Below are 24,240 nucleotides of genomic sequence, written 5' to 3' on the forward strand. Positions count from 1 at the left end.
CACCGCGCGGGGTCCCAAGAGGTTCTCGTGGGAAGGACCCAGCGATGGGCAGCTAGCTTGGGAAAGGTTTTCACTGTGGGGAGCTGCCAGAATCCCCTCACTCTTATCAGCTTCCCTAGACGGAAGGAGTTTACTCAAGGCTGGGCTAGAGCAACCTGGCTTTTAGATAATAGCGTTTAACTTCGGAGGAAAGATAATGAACACCCTCAGGTCCCAAGAAACTAATGAGGTAATGAACCACATCAGGAGGGAGGTGGGATCAACAGATGCAGAAGGTGGCGGCAGTTTTTTCTCAAGGAACTGGAAATTGAGGAGGTACCCATCCACTGGGGAATGGCTTAGCAAGTTATGGCATATAAATGTGATGGAATACTATTGCCACCGTAAGAAATAAGGAAAGGAATGGTTTCAGAGAAACCTGGGAAGACTTGAACAAACCGATGCAATGAGCAGAACCAGAAGAACAATTTATACAATGACATAGTATTGGAAGAAATAAACAATTTTGAAAGACTTAGGAACTCTGATCATCATAATGATAAAAACCACAATTCCAGAGGGCAAACGATGAAAACTTGCTATTCATGTCCTAATTGAGGTGAAGGACTCTAAAGAATGAGACATAAAGGGTGTAGGTAGGGGGCATTAGGTAGGGACATGACCAATGGAGAAATGTGTTTTCCTTGACAATACATGTTTGTAACAGGGATGTTGCTTTTTTTTGTTTCTTAATTGGGCTGGGGGCAAGGAGAAAAAGAGAATGAAGGTAGATTTCTGATTGAAAAACATTTTTAATTAGAAAAAAATTGTAGGCTAAATGATCAAAGAATATGAACAGTCCTTAAAAGAATTGCAAACTATTAACAACCATGTGAAAGAATTCTCCAAATCATTATTAATAAGATAAATGCAAATGAAAAGGACTCTAAGGTTTCACCTCACAGAGTGCAAATTGGTCAAGATGACAAAATATGGAAATATTCAATGTTGGAGGGGTTATTGGAATATTGATATTCCAATTTATTGTTAGTGGAACTACTAATCAGTAGTCATTTTCAGAAGAAACTCTGCAAATAAAGTGACAAAAAAAAAACAACCTATCCATATCCTTTCAACCCAGAGATTCCACTACAAGGTTTATGCACCAATGAGGCTGATAATGACTGAATGAAGTGTTTATTAAGTGCTTACTATGTGCAAAGCACTGTGTTAAGTGTTAAGGATACAAGTAGAAAAGTGAGACAGTCCAGTTTTTGACCTTGAGGAACTCACATTCTAATGGGGAGACAACACACACGGATGGTTTCAGCTGTAACTCAGACCAAAAAGTCCCATGGTCCTCAGGGTGCAGCAGCAAGGCAGATGGTAATGCCTCTTCTTTAATGTCATTTCCACTTCTAAAATACCAGTTCCTAATGTAGAACTCTGTGAGAGCCAAGGACTTTGGTGGCAGGTTTTTTGGAAGGTTTTCAGTGGCTGTGGGTATAACATCTGCAGGATTAATTGCCAGGCTGCATTTCTACAGGGGTTTCTTCCCAAGATGATGGCTGAGGGCACTGGGCTGAAAGCATTGCTATTATTCCCAAAGCTCTTGAGTTCAGAGTCCTAGGCTGTCTCCATCGGGGCTTGAGGGGAGGTATTTCAAGGTGGTAGTTTGTTTTGCCTGGCATGTTGTCTCCTTAGTGCTACAGCTAAGCTGGCTTGCCTGTCCTGTGTGACAGCTTTTTGGCAGTTAGTGGGGATGGTTGGCCCTTTTTCTAAAGCAGTTACTTCCCCAAATAATGGCTGTGAGGTCTTGACAGGAAGCAGGACCACTAGTCTGGCAAAAGCCACTCGCAGGGCTCATGCGCTTATTTGCCTAGCACACACTTGCCTCCTATTTCTCTCTTAGAGTTCCTTGCTAAGAAAAAGAGTCCCCTTATACATCAGGATATTTATAGCAGCAATTTTTGTGATAGCAAAGTTGAAAACAAAGTAGATTCCCATCAACTGGGAAACGGCTAAACAAATACTAACTTGATGGAAAGAAGCAAGGATTTACATGATCTGATTCAGGGAAGTAAACAGAGCCAAGAAAACAACGTACACAACCTCAAAATGCAAATGGAAGATCACAAAAGTTAAAAGTGAATGGTACAAATGAGAAGGCCTTCTCAACCCTATGTAGAGGTGGGAGGTCCCAAAGTAGGGCACATGGTACACATTCAGATTTTTTCAATGTGTTAATCAGCTGTGTCCTTTCCTTTTAAAAAATGGTATATGCACAGGTTTATGGGACATGGTGAGTGGATACTAGGGAAAATTACTATCTAAAAAAATGACATCAATAAAAACTTAGTTAAAATAAAAAAAATCTAGGGGGTAACATATTTAGAGCTGCGAAGAGATCTTGGCAACCATCTAGTACAACTCCCTCGTTTTACGGATGAGGAAACAGGCCCAGAAAGGTTAAGCACTTGCCCAAGGTCACACAGGTATTGAGTCACATAGGCAGGGTTTGAACTCAAGTCCTAATTCCAAAAGCAGATAAGCCCCTTCCCCTTGAATCACATTTAGTTACTCATTAAGACAACATTGTGTCAAATACAAGCTTAGACTATATTATATAGTATTATACGTATATAATACATATACATACATTTGATTCAGTAAGTGTTTACTATGAACCAACCACATAGAGGGTGCTGTGCTAAGTACTGGGGATACAAATACAAAATGGTAAAGTCTCTGCCATCAAAAGCTTGCATTCTGCTGGGGAAAAAACAACAGGTACATAAGTAAACAAATGTAAAACATACAAAATATCCAGTAATTTTGGGGAAGAACAAACAGTAGGAACTGGCTTGATCAAGCATGGCCTTCTATGACAGGACACAAGCTGAGCCTTGAAGGGAAGTAAAGCAAGAGGCAGAGGTGAGGACTGAGAAAGCATTCTAGCCACAGGGCATAGTCTGGGCAAAGGCAGAAGCTGGAGATGGGAATGTACTGCATAGAGAGTAACAAGTTGGGCAGTTGGGCTGAATTAGAATGTGAGGAAGAGGACCAACCAGGCCAGGAGCCGGGCAGAGTGGGCCCTAGTGCCCTGAATCAGTGAGCAGTGAGCTGCAGCAGTTACCAGACTTCTCAACCCACAAACACCAAAGACTGCAGAGAAGGTTAGTGGGAAAAGCTGCGGGAGTGGAAGGAGTTCGAGGTTCCGCTTCCAGCCCCGGGTGCAGTGGAGGTGGGGCAGGTACAGCTGTTGTTACTTCCGGCTCCAGGCCCACCTGGTGGGAGGAATTAAGTGGTGGATCAGAGCAGGAGTGCACAGCCTGCTGAAGATCTAAGCCCAGTCCGGGTTGGAGGTTCTTGGGGAAGGGGCAGTGCTGGTGTGGCAGAGCTGGCACCTCCCCCCCAAACGTGGAACATAGAACTCTCTAGTCTACAAGCAATCGTACCCCACTGAAAAACTCAAGGGTCAAGTTGGTTGGCTGGGAATATGGCCAGGCAGCGAAAACACACCCAGATTCAGTCTCAGACTTTGCATTCTTTCTTTGCTGACAAAGAATACCAAAACATACGGCCTAAAGAAGTCAACAAAGTGCAAGAGCCTATACCAAAAGCCTCCAAGAAAAACATAAACTGGTCCCAGGCCATGGAAGAGCTCCAAAAGGATTTGGAAAAGCAAGTTAGAGAAGTAGAGGAAAAATTGGGAAGAGAAATGAGAAGGATGAGAGAAAACCATGAAAAACAAGTCAATGACTTGCTAAAGGAGACCCAAAAAAATACTGAAAAATACACTGAAGAAAACACCACCTTAAAAAACAGACTAACTCAAATGGCAAGAGAGCTCCAAAAAGCCAATGAGGAGAAGAATGCCTTGAAAGGCAGAATTAGCCAAATGGAAAAGGAGGTCCAAAAGACCACTGAAGAACATACTACTTTAAAAATTAGATTGGAGCAAGTGGAAGCTAGTGACTTGATGAGAAATCAAGATATTATAAAACATAACCAAAGGAATGAAAAAATGGAAGACAATGTCAAATATCTCAGTGGAAAAACCACTGACCTGGAAAATAGATCCAGGAGAGAGAATTTAAAAATTATTGGACTACCTGAAAGCCATGATCAAAAAAAGAGCCTAGATATCATCTTTCAAGAAATTATCAAGGAGAACTGCCCTGATATTCTAGAGCCACAGGGCAAAATAGAAATTGAAAGAATCCATCAATCGCCTCCTCAAATAAATCCCAAAAAAAAATCTCCCAGGAATATTGTCACCAAATTCCAGAGCTCCCAGATCAAGGAGAAAATACTGCAAGCAGCCAGAAAGAAACAATTTGAGTATTGTGGAAACCCAGTCAGAATAACCCAAGATCTGACAGCCTCTACATTAAGACATCGAAGGACTTGGAATACGATATTCCAAAGGTCAGTGGAGCTAGGATTAAAACCTAGAATCACCTACCCAGCAAAACTGAGTATCATGTTCCAAGGCAAAATATGGATTTTCAATAAAATAGAGGACTTTCAAGCTTTCTCAGTGAAAAGACCAGAACTGAATAGAAAATTTGACTTTCAAACACAAGAATCAAGAGAAGCATGAAAAGGTAATCAAGAAAAAGAACAAGAAAAAGAAATTGCAAGGGACTTACTAAAGGTGAACTGTCTTGTTGACATTCCTACATGGAAAGATGATGTGTATGATTCATGAGACCTCAGTATTAGGGTAGCTGAAGGGAATATGCGTACATATGTTTATGTATATATATGGGTGAATGTGTATGTATGTATATACCTATGTGTATATATATATATATGTATGTATGTATGTATGTATGTATAGAGAGAGAGAGGGAGAGAGGGAGGGAGGAAGGGAGAGAGAGAGAGAGAAAGAGAGAGAGAGAGGGCACAGGGTGAGTTGAAGATGAAGGGAAGATATCTAAAAGAAATAAAATCAAATTAAGGGATGAGAGAGGAACATACTGAGAGAGGGAGATAAGGAGAGATAGAATGGGGTGGATTATCTCACCTAAAGGTGGCAAGAGGAAGCAGTTCTGTGGGAGGGGAGAGGGCAGGTAAGGGGGGAATGAGTGAACCTTGCTCTCATCAGATTTGGCCTAAGGAGGGAATACCATACATACCCAATTGGGAACCTTACTCCACAGGAAAGAAGAGGGAAGATAAAAAAAGGGGGGGGGGGAAGATGGAGGGGAGGGCTGATGGGGGTGGAGGTAGTCGAAAACAAACACTTTGGAAAGGGGACAGGGTCAAGGGAGAAAATTCAATAAAGGAGGATGGGTTCGGAAGGAGCAAAATAGTTAGTCTTTCACAACATGAGTATTGTGGAAGGGTTATACATAATGATACACATGTGGCCTGTGTTGAATTGCTTGACTTCTTAGGGAGGGTGGGTGGGAAGAGAAGAGGGGAGAGAATTTGGAACTCAAAGTTTTAAAAACAGATGTTCAAAAACAAAAAAAAAAATTTTTGCATGCGACTAGAAAATAAGATACACAGGCAATGGGGTGTAGAAATTTATCTTGCCCTACAAGAAAGGAAGGGAAAAGGGGATGGGAGGGGAGTGGGGTGACAGAGGGGAGGGCTGACTGGGGAACAGGGCAACCAGAATATACGCCATCTTGGAGTGGGGGGGGAGGGTAGGAATGGGGAGAAAATTTGTAATTCAAACTCTTGTGAAAATCAATGCTGAAAACTAAATATGTTAAATAAATTAAAAAAAAAAAAAAAGAATGTGAGGAAGAATCATGTGAAATCAGTCAAACACAAGAGGTTTGCACCAAACTGTGAAGATACAGAGGAAGAGCATCACAACGAGGGAAGTAACAACCCCACTGTGGTCTGCATTGGCCAGATCACACAAGGAGTATTTTGCTCATTTCTCAGGGCCACGTTTTAGGAAGAATGCTGAAAAGGCAAAGCAGGAGGCAGAGAGGCTTAAAATGCAGGCCAAAAGATGGCCATTCAGCATAACTGCTTTTGATTAGTAGACCTGACAAATAGGATCTGCTTTGTTCAGCTGGTAGATCAGTATGAATAAGGCCACTTAGATTGCTAATGTCAGTAGGGCACGGTATTACCTGTTTCATTAGTACAAATCTGTCACTAATCCTGGAAAACCTATACAAAAATGCATTTATTTGTAGGGAAAGCTTATTAAATCAAGCACAAATATTTCAGAAATCCTTTATTTATAAATTATGTAAAACAATTACAACTATGAAGTTAAAAAACATCAAATGCTAATCTTGGAACAGCCCTGTTAAAAATCCATCAATTATCAAACATGCCATTGTTCTCTGGAAAAACTCAAGAAACTAATTATGTATTGGTACACTGAGATCTAAAAAATGTGAAAAGGGTAACCTGAGATACTATAAAATAGAGTGCACTAAGGTAGTAATACGACTAATTAAATAGGATCAGAATATTTCATCGAAGTTAAACTTTGCCAGAAGTGTTTAAAGGCTTATATAAGTAGTGGGTTGGAAGGGAAGTGGAGGAAGAACAGCCTGAAAGCAACCTGATATTGCTTTCTTTTGTATACAAAGTGGTATAAAACATTACTGGTCACCTTAGCAGTTAAGGGCAGCTGGCAAAAACTAGAAAATTTGTCCATTATGAAATCCCCCAGAATATCTTTCAATCCCAATAGATTTGGCTTCAAGGATGTTTTGCCTTTGCAATCGACCACATATAATTTAGTTCTTGGTGAACCTACTACCAAATTTTCATCCCAGTAAAAACTTTGTTTCTCTGTACGAACTGAGCTGGACCATGAACATGACACAGTGCAAGTACGGCCTTTTAGAGCCCCTGAACCCTGACTTCTGATAGGAGGGAGGCAAAGGGCATCAAGGGACAAGGAGAGTTATCACAGCGGGTTTAGTAAGGCAGTTTAAAAATGGAAGGGGAATAAGAGCATGAGGGTGTACATACCACCCCCTTGAGTATGAATGTGACATTCAAAGTATCCAAAGGGAAGACCATAATCTTAAAATGAAACCTCAACCAAAGCAAGTCCCCCGTGTGTTTGAGACTGAGTGTAAGGTGCTCATCAAGTGAGATGACATGAATTTTAGGACTTGTAGTGCTCTAATATTTTCTGAAGAGCTCTCAACTAATGTACACAATTTCTATGTTGTTTCATCACTCAAGCAGAATAGACCTCTAAATGAAGTATAAATAACACCAACACAGTACTGCCTTGAAAATAGATTTTCCATTTCCAAACAGATTGTGGGAGAAAAAGAAGTAAATCTAAGGTAGTTTTCTAGGTTTAAAAGAGATGAGAAAGACGGCTTTTTAACATAGGTCTGCTTTTTATTTTCCATGTTCAACCTGTTGAGAAACCCTATCACAATCTGAAGGGCGGAGGGTACAGCCCGCTGTAGTGCTGCTTCAGCACACTAAAACACGAATGATACACTGTTTTCCTGCAGATTTTTTCCAGGACAAAAAGAACACCAGTCCATGCACTTGGGATATAAAGAGAGTCCTTGAATGGCAACATTGTGTGATTGTGGGGATGATACACTTAAGAAATGCTACTGAGAGCAGTAATCAAAAGTTACCTGCCAGTAGCCCTGCATAAAAGTCTGAGTAGCAAATACTGGTGGCTTTGGATTTTTTTTAAAAATCCCCCAAAAGTAAGGATTTAAAAGCAGTGCCTTAAAACCTCCCACAATGCAGACACTGGGGTTTAAAGGCACAAAATGTGTCAGAATGGAAGGATCCAGGTGTGTTCACTGTCCAGAGAGCAAGAGAAAACACAAATAACTCAGAAGCTGTGTAGGCTTTCTGCAAAAGGATGAACTCCACTCCTGGCACGAGATATGGCAAGGCTGCAATGATTAAAAAAAAGAGATTAATATTTGCTTTATTGAACATGCAGAACACTTTTTATTAGAGAAAGGGCTATACGCCATTACAATTAATATTATCACTCCCTTTCCCTTGGAATATGCCAAGCAGACAAAGCAATTATGATCTTAGAAATGCATGGTTGAGTCTCATCTCCCATCTCCCATCCAGAAATCTATCCTAACCTACCTCTGATAAATGGTACTACAGTCTCTATTTAATATTTCTGGTGACGGAAAGCTCACTACTTCATTAAACAGGAAATCAAGGAAAAGTAATACACTCAAGGATCAGAAGCTACCCAAATCAAGTGAGTTATAACATGAAATAAACAATACTGCTATAGCCAAGACTGCTCACCAGTCCCTCACTGTCATCCTGACAAAAATACAGCAATAAGTGTAGTTGCTTCAGTGATATAAAGAAATTCAAACATGTTTTTACAATCTTTTAAAAGCTAATGTCTGTGATACTGAACATGCCAGCTCAGTCCTCATGGGAAAGGAATCTTTTCCAAGCAGAGTGGATGAGTGAAACTCTGTGTGAATTCAAAGCAGAATATTACCAACACATCCTAATGGGGATACTTGCCCCTCCCCCAATGATCTCAAGAAACAGGAGTAGCCCATAGCTAGGTGGTGTGGAATGTGCTTTCTATCAGTTAATTTTAGCTCCAGGCCATGCTCCACCCACAGCCTCTCAAAGTTTGCCTCTCTTAAAATTCACCTTTTAGTTATTAGTAATTTTCAAGTCTGTTTCACCTTTTTATGACATGGTATCGTACCCATCTAGGAAATCTCAAATGAAAAGTTCAGACAGTTATCTTCAATCTAATTAACTACCACACACCCAACAGACTATGCCACAAAGAGAAAACACGGCATCAATGGACAGTCTCGACTTTGAAATAAGGAAAACCCGGGAGGTAGGCGCTGTGCTAAGAGCTTTCTACAATTATTATCTCATCTGATCCTCACAATAAGCTTGTGAGGCAGGTATCATTACCCCCATTTTATAGTTGAGGAAACTGAGGCAAACAGGATTTGAACTCAGTTCTTCCTACTCCAGGCCCAGCATTTAATCCATTATGCCACCAGCTGCCTAGACACAGATGAGACTTGAGTTTCAGATAGTTATTTTACAACCTAATTTATAAGATAATGATTTGGAAGGGAAAGAAGAAAACTGACAAGAAAATATAACAAAAAGAGTTAATCTTACCAGGACCCTATCAGATTACTCCTGGTTTCCAAGAGGAATAATTTCTTCAGTGACAAAAAATTCAATTGTCTCTTCTTCCCAATCATCTACATTGCTATCTAGTTCATCAGTGTCTACACCTAAAAAAAGTTAGAGAAATTATTAAATAAGGGACTGGGAGCACTTTGGATGTTCAATTGCAATGTTATGTTTGTAGTGAACTAATAGCTACAAAAGAACTCACAAAAATTAAGAAAAAAGTCAATAACTCTTCTTTCTCTTTTATAACTCAATGGCTTAAATACCAAATGACAGCTCAACACATAAAAACACTTCTGTATTCAAACAAGAACGAACATCAAACTTTTGGTTTTAAAATTCTTCAAAGGCAAAAGACTACACTTGCACTACAAATAGATGCAAAAGTGTTTTTAACACAGCTTAAAGTTAGCCTCCATTCCCTGGGTACCCAAAAGTTTTAAAACATTTATTTACCTCTATAATACAAAACAAATTTACATAGCACCAGGAAATGGTCATTACAGTATTTGCTGTTTACCTCCTCGTAATTCCAGACGCTCATTTTTCTGCTCCATATAAAGTTCTTGGGCCATTTTTCGATATTTCCTAAAATCTTCCATCATTGTACGTCTCCTCTCTACCAATTCCTAGAGAAAAATACAGATGAAGGACATTATTAAACTGGAATTGAGTCCCTGAGGCATCACATATGTACCAAAATCACCAGAAAATAATATTTTAATACTGGTTACTGTAACCAGAAAAGAAAATTTTTAATTAAAGGATCCTAAGGGAAGAACAAAAGGAAAAGGAAATTGGGGTTATGTCTTTCTCTCAGAATATAGTTCCCTTCACTGGAATATTACTCTGGCTTCTGGGGGGGCAGGGGGAGAGAGAGACAACCTTGTTCTAGTGTTTCTGGATAGAGAGCATCTTTACTATTAGGTAAAAACTAACCTTTTTATTACAGTATAGGACTGAAATGTAATGACAACAATCAGGTTATATGCTTTATGTAGCAACATCTAGCCACTTCAAGTACCTCAGTTTGGTGAAGTCTCCTTAATGCTTCAAACCTCCCCTAATATGTTTTTAGCGTGTGGGAGTAGAGTTATATTTTCAGTATCTCCACATGGAAAAACATTTCAGTGTGTCCTTTTCTTCCTGTGTAGCCATGATGCTCTCCTCTCCAATAAACAACATGCTTGTTTTTTGTATCATGAAAAAGCTGCCTTTAACCTTTTATTGAGGTCAGGAACAAAACTTACTTTTGAGGCTTTGGATTGGCTCAAACGATCCTTCTGTTCAAAAATCTTGGAGTATCTCTTTAGATCCTTTTTAATTTGCTAAAACAAAGACAAATCACTCAGGATTTAAACATACAACGTCTGAATCAAAAAGCTAACTTCAAAATTACCAGGATGAACTGTCACCCACAAAGATTAAATAGAGACACCAGCCCCCACCCGAGCATCCAAGTGGTCTTACATCCTTTTCAAAAGCAGGTTTCCCCTTCATCTGGAAGGGCTTTCTTCTCTAGCCCTGGGATTTACTGAGTCTCCTGCTTAGCTGTGACCTAATATCATTAACTCATTTCATTATAATTATGCAAATCCTTTAGAAATGTTGCTTTTAAATCCATTTAAGTTTTTTAAACAACCTTCAACACTTATTTCCCATTCACCACTTCAGTTCATACAGGACTTCTTGAAATGGTACTGATACACTTTTAAACAACTAGCACTCTCTGAAGGTGCTAAAGTGAGAAGCCACAAACATCTTGGATAATTCCCTAAGAGTGGTACCTTTCATTTAGATTCCACTGTCCTAAAAACAAAGAGTGAGGTCTTAGGGGCAGCTAGGTGTCGAAATGAGTAGAGCACTGGCCCTGGAGTCAGGAAAATCTGAGTTCAAATCCGACCTCAGATACATGACACAATTACTAGTGGTGTGACCTTGGGCAAGTCACTTAACCCCAACTGCCCTACCTTCCCCCCTACAAAAAAAAGAGTGAGATCTTGGAATATAATTATCCACATTCCCTAAATATCAATGAAAATGCAAAGTAAAACTAAACTATTGTCTTCCTCCAGAGCCATGAATATTTCCATAACCTAACCATACCTTTATCTGATCCTGGCTGAGGAGAGTTGGGGGCCGAGGCCTCCACAGCAACTGGCAGAAACGATCCTTGTTATTCTTTTGAAGGAGACGTCCTTGGAAAGTCCATAGCCAGTAGGCATTATCCACCTAAGAGTGGTAAACGTGAAATATATGATTCTAGTAACGTATACAGAGATCCAGGGTATCGTCCATGTGTATGTGACACAATTGCTCATTTAACTGGAGGGGGGGGGAAATAACTCCGATAAGTACGCTAGTCCTTCCTTGGAACACCAACCTACGTTTCCTTTTAGCCATCCATGGAGTAGTCGTACCATTGACCTTATAATCACTCCCCTACTCCGCTCCACCCCCCCCTTCTACCATCAAGAACTTAAGCCTGATATTTTCCTCTCTGATCATATATCCTTCCAGTTCTTCCTCTGCCTCACTTATCTTAAAGCTATTCTTAGTCCTTACTTCAACCTCCAATGCCCATTTCTCACTGTCCACAATCCTATGTCTTCCTCCCCAATACATTAATCTCTGTAGGCTCCTTTAGCTCTCTCCTGGTCCTCCTACTGGTGTGACTATTCCTTCTCAGTCTCTTGAATCTCCAAAACATACTATACACCTCCACCAGGATGCACCATAAGCACGTCCAGCAACTCAAACTTAACTCACCTTACATCTAAATCCACGCCTTTTCCAAGCTCCCTTACTTCTGTAGATACCACCTTATTTCTATTGGCACCAACATCTTCCCTTTCTCCCAAGTCCATAACCTCAATCACCTTTAACTCCCCCTCACCCCCAGCCATATTCCATCAGCTTCAAAATCCTGTTGATTCTGCCTTCACAGTAGCTTTTGAATCCACCACTTCCTGCCCACTCACCCAGTCACCACCTTATTTCATGCCCTCCTCATCTTTCTTCCATGCTACTGAAAGAGCTCGTCACTCCCCTTTTCCAGCTATTGTCCACAACTGCCAAAATAATCTTCCTAAGGCACGGTGTCCTTGCCCTCACATCTAGAAGGCAGAATAGCTTAGGAGAAGCAGTACAGGGACACTAGGCAGGAAGACCTAGGTTTGAATCCAACATCAAAGACTAACTGGACTTCGGACCACAGAGAAGTTGCTTAGCCTTTCTGTGCCTCAGCTCTTTCATTTACAAAACGAAGAACTGAGCTCAATAGCTTCCTAAAGCCTTTTCCCAGCTCTAAATCTCTAAACCTAAACGCCTTAGCCCGACACCCAAGGTCCTTTGGGGTTCAACTCCAATGTCCCCCCATTCAGTGTCATTCCACATCACTCCCCTCAAACACTGTGTTCCAGTGCTGCCTTCTATCACCTCTCAATCATGAGCCATTCCCCAAGGCCTGAAATGTCCTCCCTCCTCCTCTCTACCTCTCAGGTTTTGTTCTATCTTCAAAGCTCAGTTCAGGTTTCACCTCCTCGAATAAGGGAGTTTTGTACATGTTGTATCCCATGTCCCCAGGAACAGTCCCCTATTTTTGGTGAATAATGATGAATTTTACTCCAAGTATTGTCAACTCTGCCCTACAGCAGCCTATAGACAACAACCCTCCAGTGTAAAAGTTCACTATAGCCCCTGAAAACTTTCCACTAAAACAAAGATATCCATTGAAACAACTAATCAACAAGCACTGATTAAGTGCAAGACGGTCAACAGACTGTAAGAATACAAATTTCACGAATGAAACAATCCCTATGGAGCTCACATTCTAACAGAAGTGACAACAAGAAATTATGTAAGTAAACACAATAAACACAAAGGAGACAAATACCAGGAGGTTTGGGTACAAGCAGCTGAAAGGACTGAGAAAGGCTCCATGTAAAAGACAGAACTACAGCTTAAAGTAAGAATTTTGTGAAGCAAGTTAAGGAAGAAGTGCATTCCAGGCATGGAAAACAACCAGCGCATGTCACAGGTTTGGAAGGGGAAATGACAGCGTGTGTGTGTGTGTGTGTGTGTGTGTGTGTGTGTGTGTGTAAGAGACAAGGCCAATTTGGCTGGATCAGAGTATGAGAGGGGAAGTAATCTATAATGAAGCTATAAAGACAGGTTCGGGGAAGATGGGGAAGGCAGGATGTCTCAAATGTTTTAATGCACTAAGACTGTTGGAACACTGGCTTTGATTCTGGAGGCAGTAGGAAGGTAATGGGATTTATTGAGTGTGTGGGTGGGATGGGGGGAAGGGGTTTGTGAAACAGTTATAGCTACAATTAATGTGACTTTTAATAATACAACTGTTGCCACTTTGGCAACACTATCAGACAAAGTGGATTTGAGGTAAGGACAGCAAAGGCAGAAAATGTAACACGTTAGGCAGGCCTCTGAGGCAGAAGCCAGCTGAGTAAAGAGCTTGGTCACATGTGAAAGACGGTGGGTAGACAGAAAAGAAGAAATGGTAACTGCCTCTCTATGTGGGGTGAAGGAGAGCAATTAGTCAAAGAAAACAGCCAAGATTACAAACCTGAAAAAACACAAGAATGGTACTCCCTTTGACAGAAATTAGCAATTGTGGAAAATGGTGGAGTTGGAGAAAAGACGTTTTGGACATGCTGAGCTTAAGCTCTATGGGCCATCCAATCTTGAACTTAAAGGGAGAAACAGGCCACGGTGTATACATGTGGGAGCCAGTCAGAGTCAGAAATGAAATTCCATGGTCTTCTAACTCTGTCCAAGAGGTTCTGATCTTGACTATGAGCTGATTCTGATCGCATGTTATGACTCAAAGTATCCAACTGGCTATTACTGAAGTCCAGTTTACCTTCTCTGCCCTAATCCTCTCAATTTAAATTTTGATGACTGTGAAGGGGACAATTTCCATGCTTTTATCCCCACTCCAGTAATTCACAAAGAGACCCTGGCGCTCAGTAGGCCAACCCCATAGACTTAATGCCAACAATAAGCTATGTAAAGTGGCCCCAAGTGTGATTTAAGAAAAGGATTTGCAGCGTGTATGCAACAGCCTTACTGCTAGTAAGCTAGTCATAAGAGCAAAGAATTTATGTAACGCTAATAGGAATATTTCAGTACAACTAAACCCAGTGGGCAGAGGAACATGGGGTGGGGGTGGGGTTAAACAAGGACAGCACACTTTGACTGGTTCTCCAAGGCATAGAGGCCTCTATTAGATGAAAACTAATGACCTGTAATTCCAGCATGTACTTCTTCATCATTACATTTTAGGGAAGTAGGCACTGTATATGACAACACAAGACACTCAAGGGAGTCACAGCATTACCCATGCCATTCACTGCCTATTTTCAAAGGCCCAGCAACAACTGTATTTACCTTGTGGCTCCACCAGGACACGGAAGTTACAACGTAACGGCCTGTAGGATCCCACTCAACATCAGAAGCCATATAGTGTTCTGCAATGTTCATCATGGTACAATCAGACGTATCAACAAATGCCAGGGCACCATTCATGCTGAAGAGATAAGGTGGTCATTACATACAAGTAGCTTTATTACCCTGACCATATGAGAAAGCTAGAGGTCAAGGGATGGAGTAAACCACTAAGGCACCTCATTACTCCTTTACATCTCTCAGCTTTACCTGTAGCACTGCATTGAATGGAACACTATGACCTCACAGATCACTAGATATGATAGCAATATTAAAATAAAGTAAAAAGTTAACAACTGGAGTATACTGCAATAACACAGAGGAGTGACATGAGAGCCATGTTACTTCTGGGACAGTGGTCAATGTGCAGAGAAACAAGAGGACCCTTTCAGTTATTATATGACTCATTTCAGAAATAAATATATTCTCAAAGGTAACTAAATACTTTTCCTTCAAGATATGCAATCTCTGAAAGAATTATTACTAAAGATAATGGTAGCTCAGTACTCTATTAAGACAAGAGTAATGGAGCTTCCAGAAAATGATCACATAGAAATTACAGCACATCAATATCTGTTAGGTTTATTGGCATTTGCGAATTACACTTTTATTTGCTTCTAGCACACAGCTGCAAGTCTAAGGACACTGATGACAGATTGCTGTGTATTAATGTTAGAAAGGTATCAATAGATGCAGTGGAAAAAGCATAGCATCTATAATCAGAGGACAAGAGCTTAATCTTCTTTTCTACCACTTATTATGGGTGTGATCTGGGGAAAGCCACGCCATCTCTCTGGACCTCAGTTTCCCTATCTGTAAAATGAAGAAGATAGATGAGATCACCTCTCCAATGTACAAGAATATATTTTCTATAAGACACCTCAAACGTTGGGACAATTGTTCATGTTACAAAGAGAGAATCCAAAGAACGGGAACCAAATCTCAATTTTCTGTGTTTACCAGACACTGAAAATTTCTTAAGACAAGCAAAAGGCACTGAATAAGAGAAACCCACCTCCTCAGACCAGCTAGAACGACAAATTGTCCCTGGGGACTCCAAAAGATTGTGTTTGCCTGCTGTTTATCAAACATTTCTGAAAAGAAGGAAATATTTTGTTAAAATTTTCTTCTTTAGGAACTATTTCTTTACCTGAGGAGATGACAAATTACAACAAACCAAAGACGGTTTGGTGATAAGTTTATGCTGTTCCCCGAAAGCCTTCTAGAAAATTAACTGATCTCTTCTGTAGTGAATCCACTAATGCTTCAAAAACAAGTCTGTAGTGTATAACTTCTATCAAACTGCTTATCATCTTGGGGAGAGGGAGAAAAATTGGAACTCAATTTTTTTAAAAAAAAATGAATGTTAGAAATTGTCTTTAAATGTCACTGGAAAAAAAAATAAAAGGCTATTTAAAAACCCAGTCTTTAGAATTTCAAAGTTCACAAAAGACTATCATTTAAGGCTAAAGTAAATAATAGTTTAAAATTCCTTTTAAAAGACAAAGAGGAAAAATTTGGAAATCTTAATAATATTACTTAAGTTAATGAACTCTTAACTTTCCCATGAAAATCTTTTTAAAAAGACGATGATCTGGGCAAATAATTCCACTTTGAAGTTTCTTTTTTGTTAGCTCATTCCTACTTTTTAAAAAATTAGTTATTAGCTCAAAAATGCTTTTTCTGGATTTTTAAAAAATTCTGTTTACTTAACAAGTTCACCTACTAAATATCTCATTTCCAAATTCACAGGACCACTTTTCCAGAGGTCATGTACTTGGCAACCTTACCTATCTGAAACACAGCCAATACGAAATAATCAACAACTACCTCCAGCAGTCAAAATGTTATAAAGTTTGTGCACTAAAGTTCATGTTGTTCTATATTATTTTTAGAAATTGAAGCTTATTTATTTTAATAATCATTTTAATTTTATATATAATGTTATACATACAATAATAAATTTAATCTTAATTAATCATTTAATATTCATTTTAAACATGTTAATAAAGCTATCTGGTTTTCTAATTCAGAGCATTCATTCATCCATCCATCTACTCAACCAACCTTTTTTAAGCACCTCTTACATGGCAAAGCATTTTTCTAGGCAGTGTGGAAGACAAAGATAACCATGTTATGGCTCCTCTCCCTGTGGAACTTAGACTAACAGCAAGTATTGCCACACAACATTCACTGCTCTTCAGACAATTATCATAGGGCAAAACAAGAGTACATAAAAAAGCAGAAGCACTAGGGAAGATCTGAGGAAGGAAAGACCATTTCTGACAGAGGCGGCCAGGAAAGGTTTCTTAGAGAGAGGGAATTCTAACTGGGTAAGAATTTTAATAGGCAGAGATGACAAGGATGGGAGACAGACATCCCACACAGAGATTACCCAGGTATTTTTCTTCTCTGTAATATTATGGTTTTAACAGATTTCAGCGAGGTATACATTTTTTAAAAGGTAATCCTTACATGCGTGACTTTTTTTTTTTAAAAAAAGACTATCTTCTTAGTCTTTATGGTTATTTAAGATGTCTTTGAATGTGTTTGCCTCATTTAAAGGGAACTAGGAGACATTTTTTAACTTCAACACTTTTTAGAAGAACAACATAAATCACCCAAGTTATAAGGAAAGTATAATAGAAAAGTACGCTTCCCATTTCCCAAACAACTTTCAATTGCTTATTTTTGCCTTATTTTGATCAAGTCAATTAAGGTGATCAGCTCTTTAAAGTGAGTTTCCACTACCAAGTCACATAATGACACAGCAATGAAAGCTAGACTATCTGGAACAATATATTCTACAGAACAGGGGAAATTATTACTCAGGATAAGACCAAGAATACCTGATTACACTTTCTACGTGCAGGTCTTACATAAAACACAGTATCTTAATACATACATTTTCCAAAAAAGTCTCAACTTCTCCATCCACAATGATAAAACCATACTTCACTTTTTATCTTTATTAGACATTTAAATATTGTCCTGGTAAGTTTAGGCTACTAGAAACACTGGCTCCTATTTAAGTAAGGTGAGCACTGGTCACAGGGGACAAACAACATATCACTGACACAAAACAGTAAGGAAAAGTCTACTTACTGATAAGCTCAATCTTTCCATTATTTTTCACATGGTAGAAGGAAACGGATATTCGAGGAGCCTCGCCATGGAGGACAGCAAACTTACTTCCGTTTGGTTCCCAAGCAAAAGCTATTATGCTTTCTGGAAGATAACGGCTGGTGTTTAGGGATTTAAAGGTTACCATGTAACTAACGTTATCGCATTTGAGTCTTCCAACAACCCAGTGAGGTAGATACTACAGGTAACATCATTCCCGTTTTGTAGAGGAAGAAAGTAAAGCTCAAAGAAATTAAGTGTGAGAGAAGAGATTCAAACCCAGGTCTTCAGGAGTGACGGATAAATCAGTCTTACCACACATCTCTAGCTCAAATAGCTAGCATTTATACAGTACTTTAAGGCTTATGAAGCACTTCTCATTTGGGCCTCACAAACCTGGGAATATAAACTGTTATGCAATATAGTCATTTTCCAAGACAGACCAAAGATGAAGGCACATTTATGCTTAAAATGGGATATTTAACTTGGTAAATTAATGTATGTTTAGTCTTTTATAAGAAGGCACCAATGGGCCAAACAGAAGTAAATCTGTTGCTTCCAGCAACACTGCAGATGAACCACTTAAAAGCAGGCAGTCTCTTAACACCTCCGTGCCTCAATTTCCTCACACAAAAAATGGGAATGATAATAGCGCCTCCCTCACAGAGTTGTTGGAGGGTCAGGTAAGTTAATGTGTACAAATCACTTTGTAAATTTATTATCTAAAAAAGTAACCCATTGTGGGCAAAAAGGGAGGAATTATGCCCTTAGGAAGTACAGTTTCAAACAACAGAAATAAGGATGTTCGCAAATATGTTTGTTAATGCTGAGTTGCAAATTGTTCCTAGGAACGTTTCCACTTCCATACGTGGTGTTCTTGGCACTTTTCTTGAGGCATGAAAACGATCACTGTGTTCAACCACTCACACAAGCATTTCGTCAGTGGAATGAAAAGGATGTGGGTCACTGGTATTAAACCCCATGGATCCCTCCAGGCCTCATAATGACTTAGAAAATAACAAATTATTAATGTTGTACTGCATTTTTTATTTATTTTGTTAAATATTTCTCAGTTACTTTTTAATCTGGTTCCAGTGAGTTTGACACCTCTGATGTAGATCATCTTCATCTAATACTAAAAATATTCAAGCAAATATAAATGTTCTAAATCATTAATAATTAAAGACTGAATGCAAACTTAAAATAACCTCGAGGCGTCAATTCACAGTCTGCAAATTGACAAAGGTGGGAATAGTCAACATCAGGGAACTTGTGCAAAGACAGCCACACCACATACACACTGCTGGTGGAGTTGGGAGTCAGTACAACCAAACTATTTTGGAAATGGAATTGTGCAAGTGACCAAAACATTCACAGCCTTTTGGTCCAGAAATTCTACAACTAGGCTTTTACATCAATCAAAATGCTTATAGCAGCACTTTTTTGGGATACCAAAGAGTTGGAAACAAAGCAGATGCCCATAAATTGGGGAATGGCTAGAATCATGGTACATGAATAGAATGAAATATTGAGCTCTAAGAAATAAAAAAGCCAAAACTGAAAACAGAGAAGCATGGAAAAATCTACACAATCTGAAGCAGCGTGGTAAATAGAACCAAGAAAACTGACTACAACAATGTAAATGGAAAGAACTACAAAAAAGTCAAAAGTATGTGAAAAACACGGTAGGGAAATGAGACAACACTCCCATCCCACTCCTTTGCAGAGGTGAAAATAATACGATGGGTTCAGGTAATACTAAGTATTGATTGGTTTTGCTAATTATTTTTCTCTTTTTCTGTTTTTGCTTTTTTTCTCCTTTTTAAAAAATAGCATAAGAATATATATGCATATATATTCTTATATAAGAATATAAGAAGTATTATATAAGATAGCTTTCTGAGAGAGGTAACAGAAAGGATACTGGGAAAAATCCCAGTCACGTAAGAAAGTATAAAAATAAATATTTTTTAAAAAGAAAACTAAGTTGGAAGTCAAATGTAATCATAAATAACTTTTTCTAGTCAACTACAAAATTTACTTTTTATAAGACAGTATGCACTAAATAGGAACTATTATTATTAATAGCATTTATGTAGCACTTTAAGGTTTGCAAAGCACTTCACAAATATTATCTTAATAGAGCATTTAAACTCTCCCTTAAACATTTTTACAGGTTTCAATATATCACCTGAAAATGAAATTTTTGCAAGAGAGTCAAATATATTCAGATTGTGGTCAATCCTGAGTGGAATATAAATCCCTATTCAAATTTAAAAAGCCAGAAGCATTTTCCTTGTTTAGTTATATAAACATGGCATATAAGATAACACAAAAAAGTGAAACTTGCCTTTCATTTCTACTACATCAACAGGCACCTGTTTCTCTCTCATACGGAAGATTTCAAAGTTGGTTACTACACCCTGTTTAAAAGTAAGGAAAAATACTTTTTTAATATAATAACATATAATAAAATATAATACTATGTAATAATAATAATCCAGAAATAGCTCTAAAGTCAGTCACAGACAGACCTTTGGAGCTAGGAGGTATTTTAAAAGACTTTCAAATCTGATCCTTTAATTTTACATGTAAGAAGCATGATCACCCTAAAATTAAATGATGTGCCCCCAAATGGTACATTATCTGCCCAACTAGACCACAAGGGAACCAGAACTTGAATATGGATCATGAGACTCTAACTCCAGTGAGACTAAGTAATAATTTTTTTTAAATGAATGTTTTCCCCCAGCTGGTAAATGGTCTAAAGCTCTGTGAACCGGAAGCCTTCTAAGGAAGAAATCCAAATTATCAATAGCTTTGTGAAAAATCCTCTAAATCATTATTAGAGAAATAAAAAACAGCTCTGATATTCCACCTCAGACCCAGCAGATTACCAACAAAGAAAAACGACCAGTATTGGAGGGACTGTGGGAAAATCAGACATAGTGGTAACTGCTAGTGAAGCTGTGAACTGGGCCAGGCATTCTGGCCAAAAGCAATCTGGAACTTTGTTCTGAGAATTACTAAACTGTGTATGGCTTTTGACCTATCCCCCAGTAAGATCAAAGAAAGAGGAAAAGGAACTTTCTGTTCCTTGTGTAGAGATGTACAAAAATATTGCTAACAATCATTTCTTTTCATACATAGTGTCAGAGCAATGGCATGTTTTGGGCTCCTTCAGAGTAGAGACTGTCTTACTCTTTTATCCAGATCCCAGCACTTCATCCCATTGTGCTTTGCCCATAAACACCTAATCAATGCTTTATCTGTTCATCCAAAGATGTGGGAACAAAGAGAGTGGCATAAATTAAAGGATGATGGAACAAATTATGACACATGAATGTAGTGGAATATTACTATGAAGGGGACAGTTTCAGAGAAACCTGGGAAGACTTTGTAAGTACTGATGCAGAGTGAGCAAAATGAAGAAAACAATTTATGTGATAACAACAGTGTCAAAACAAAGGCCTCTGATCAATGTGAGAACTCTGATTAATAGCATTTACCAGAAGACAGATGATGAAGGATGTTACCTCCTGGGGAGGTGGTGAGACTGAAGGTTCAGAACGAGAGATACCTTTTTTGGACTTGACCAAGGCAGGAATTTCTTTTCCTTAATTATACATATCTGTTACAAGGGTTTTGGATTTCTCCCTTTTTTCAATTGGAAAAGGGAACAAGAAGGAGAGAAAAATCAACTCTTTGGTTAATTTTTTTAAATGTTTCTCCTCCTACAACATAATAATCTGACATGGCAGCTAGAAATTTAGTATCAGACACCTTCATATCAACTGCAGGTGCTAAATCACAAAATTCATTGCCACGTAACCATAAAATGCCATATAAATCTGAGTTAAGTGTTACAGAGACGGAGGGAACCTGAGGAATAGAAAAGCAGCTGGCTTTAGTCAGAAGAACTGGGGTTCAAATCTCAGCTCAGACACTCACCAGCTATCCGTCTTTCTCTGAACAAGTTATGCTTAACCTCTCAAATTTAGTTTCCTTCTCTCTGAAGCGGGGATATTTACCTCACAAAACTCTTGTTGCGACAAAAGTAGCTTGTAAATCTTAAACCACTATTATATAAATGTTATCAAAAAATAAAGAAAATCCATGTTATAATTTAGCAAAATAAAAATACTTTATCTGTAGTGTGAAAAGCATAAAGTGGAAAGCCCAAGTTAGCAGGAAACCAGGCAATCACTACAGTTACTTACCTGGGTACCTTTTGGAGTTCTATCTACTTTGACACACAAGTAATCTCCATTCTTCTGCCAATGTAGCTTGCAGTCAACAACATTGAACAGATTTCTAACTCTGATTTCTTGTCTGGTGGGGAGTTGCATCAAGGTCACCCTGGCAGGAATGTCCTTATCTTCTGGTACCCAAAAAGCAATTATGTTACCACCAGGTGACCAAGAAAAGTCCCTATGGGAATAGATGTTATCATAACAATTATGATAATTAATGAATTATAATTGATTTTAAGAATAACAACTAAAGCCATTTAATCTGCTCTGATAATATAAGATGGTGTTTCAAGCTATTAGTTTACATAAACAATATAAATATATAAGCCACAAGGCCGTCTGACAGAACATGCAGTATAAGTGAAGATGGACAGGTCCAACTACAATCTGGTTTATTTTCCAAAGACTGACATCACTGGACCACAGACCTAGAGCTGGAAGGGACCTTAAGAGGCCAACTAGTCTAACCCCATCATTTTACAGATGAGGAAAACTGAGCAGAAAAAGCCAGAATACAAATAAACATAAGTGAAAAGGAAGAATTGTGGACAGTTTAAAACATTTCATCCACATTTTTTCTTCATAGTACAGAAAGTTATTACAAAAAACAATTTATAAAGACAGATCATATAACAACATGCAAACACCTCAAAAACATTTCCATACACAAGCTGCCAAGGATATAGACTATAAATGTCCTAGGATGCAGTTCTAATCACTGCAGCAAAATGGGGGTAGGACAACTCAAATCTAAGACAATATGTACTGGAGTATTCATAAATGATGTTATCAATAGGAAATGTATCTTAATTTGTTATGACAGAAGAGTGTTGGATTTTACCTAGTTACAAATCATTCTGTGACTAACAGCAAGCACGAGAAATGAGGAACTATGTTTCAAGGTTCAGTTTGTACCCACGAAAATGAGCTTCTACAAAACTGATTAAGCTGGAAACCATAACCTCTTTATGACCATATTCTGTCTGACCTCAGCACAAATACACACTATTAATGATTCATGACTAAAGCTTCTATAAAATAAAGGGCAGGCTAGCCTAGTTCCTTCTGGAACCATCTAAAGTAGCTGCTGAAAAATAATTACTAGGCTTGGTATTAAGTTTCTTTCATTTTCAAAAATAAAATACATGGATGATGTTAATTAATCCCATGATTAAGGAAAAAAATTGGTCAGAACAAAAGGCACAGGAATTACTTAAAAATAGAGGACAAACAGGAAAGTAGGCTTTCCGTAAAGAAAGAAGTCACTTACTTTATTCCAGGGATTTTCAAACTCTTCTTATCCAAAAGACCCATAGACTACAAAGAAAAACATACAGCCAGATAAAAACATGTCAGAATTACAGTTCTCACAAGAATCAGTCCAAATGCAACTGGACGGTAAGGAACAATATAAAATACAAATCTGGCTAACACTAAAAAATATCTAGTACAAGGCCTCAATGAGCTCTGCCTAAGGAAAGGTTAGGAAGTAACACTAATTCGTTGGAAGACAGACATTGAAAATAGTGGCCAGCCTTCACTGTCAGAGCCCTGAATCCAGAGGATTAACTAAGCTGAAAAGGTAAAGGGAATGGAAGTAAATACCATCAAGCAAAATCACTTTTATTACATACTCTATTTCCTAGATAAATACGGACACTTACCGGAGTCTCGTAGATGCTGAGAGTATCCATTGTCATTCGGGCAAAAAACTTGCCATCGTGACTCCACCTAAGCAAAAAAAAAAAAAAATGAAAACTCAGACATTTTACCACTGGTCAGTTCCACAATTGTAGAGTCTAATAAAAGGGCCATCTCCGACGCTAACATTGAACCTACTTAAAAATGGGCCAATGAGCAGAGCTCTCACAGTGAAATCCTCGTTTCTTCTGTCCTGTGAGAATGTCCCATATAATTATGGCCTGAGGGTCATCCTGTGTATCCATCAGAGGGCTGAAGGTCACAAGATACCTAAGAGAGAGAAAAGGAAATACCACTATATTAAACTTCTCTGTATTTTCCTTCCTCTGATACTTATAACCATACAGTAAGGCAGAGATTATCCACCCCCAAGTTAGAGAGAAAGGGACTGAGGTTAAATACATGGGGTATGACTGACAGTTACTCCTAGGGCCCCAAGAACGGCTCGAAGGCAGTATTCTCATTTCAGCAGTTACTACTATTAGATTTCAAGAGCTCTAAGCACTCAGTCTTGGTGCTAAGCAATACAGTTGAAAAACACTTCTCCTTTGAAGTCAAGATCGTGGGGAAAAAAAAAAAGAAATCCAAATAAGAT

General features: G+C 38.7%; 1 protein-coding gene across 1 annotated transcript in view; it reads right to left on the bottom strand.

Moving 5' to 3' along the window:
* Positions 1–7,302: 7,302 nt before the first annotated feature.
* EIF3B (eukaryotic translation initiation factor 3 subunit B) overlaps positions 7,303–24,240 on the bottom strand; it is a 29,173-nt gene continuing 12,235 nt past the window's right edge. The window contains exons 7-19 of the mRNA XM_036741306.1: positions 23,784–23,915; positions 23,609–23,675; positions 23,215–23,261; positions 21,912–22,122; positions 20,042–20,114; positions 17,674–17,796; positions 15,584–15,662; positions 14,512–14,650; positions 11,209–11,334; positions 10,353–10,430; positions 9,623–9,731; positions 9,085–9,203; positions 7,303–7,844 (exon numbers count right to left, since the gene is read on the bottom strand). Coding sequence (XP_036597201.1) covers positions 9,100–9,203; positions 9,623–9,731; positions 10,353–10,430; positions 11,209–11,334; positions 14,512–14,650; positions 15,584–15,662; positions 17,674–17,796; positions 20,042–20,114; positions 21,912–22,122; positions 23,215–23,261; positions 23,609–23,675; positions 23,784–23,915 — 1,288 coding nt within the window. The 3' untranslated portion in view covers positions 7,303–7,844; positions 9,085–9,099. The remainder of the gene's footprint in view (positions 7,845–9,084; positions 9,204–9,622; positions 9,732–10,352; positions 10,431–11,208; positions 11,335–14,511; positions 14,651–15,583; positions 15,663–17,673; positions 17,797–20,041; positions 20,115–21,911; positions 22,123–23,214; positions 23,262–23,608; positions 23,676–23,783; positions 23,916–24,240) is intronic.

The sequence above is a fragment of the Trichosurus vulpecula genome, chromosome 1 (genome assembly GCF_011100635.1).
Source record: "Trichosurus vulpecula isolate mTriVul1 chromosome 1, mTriVul1.pri, whole genome shotgun sequence".
Classification (NCBI taxonomy): Eukaryota; Metazoa; Chordata; class Mammalia; order Diprotodontia; family Phalangeridae; genus Trichosurus; species Trichosurus vulpecula.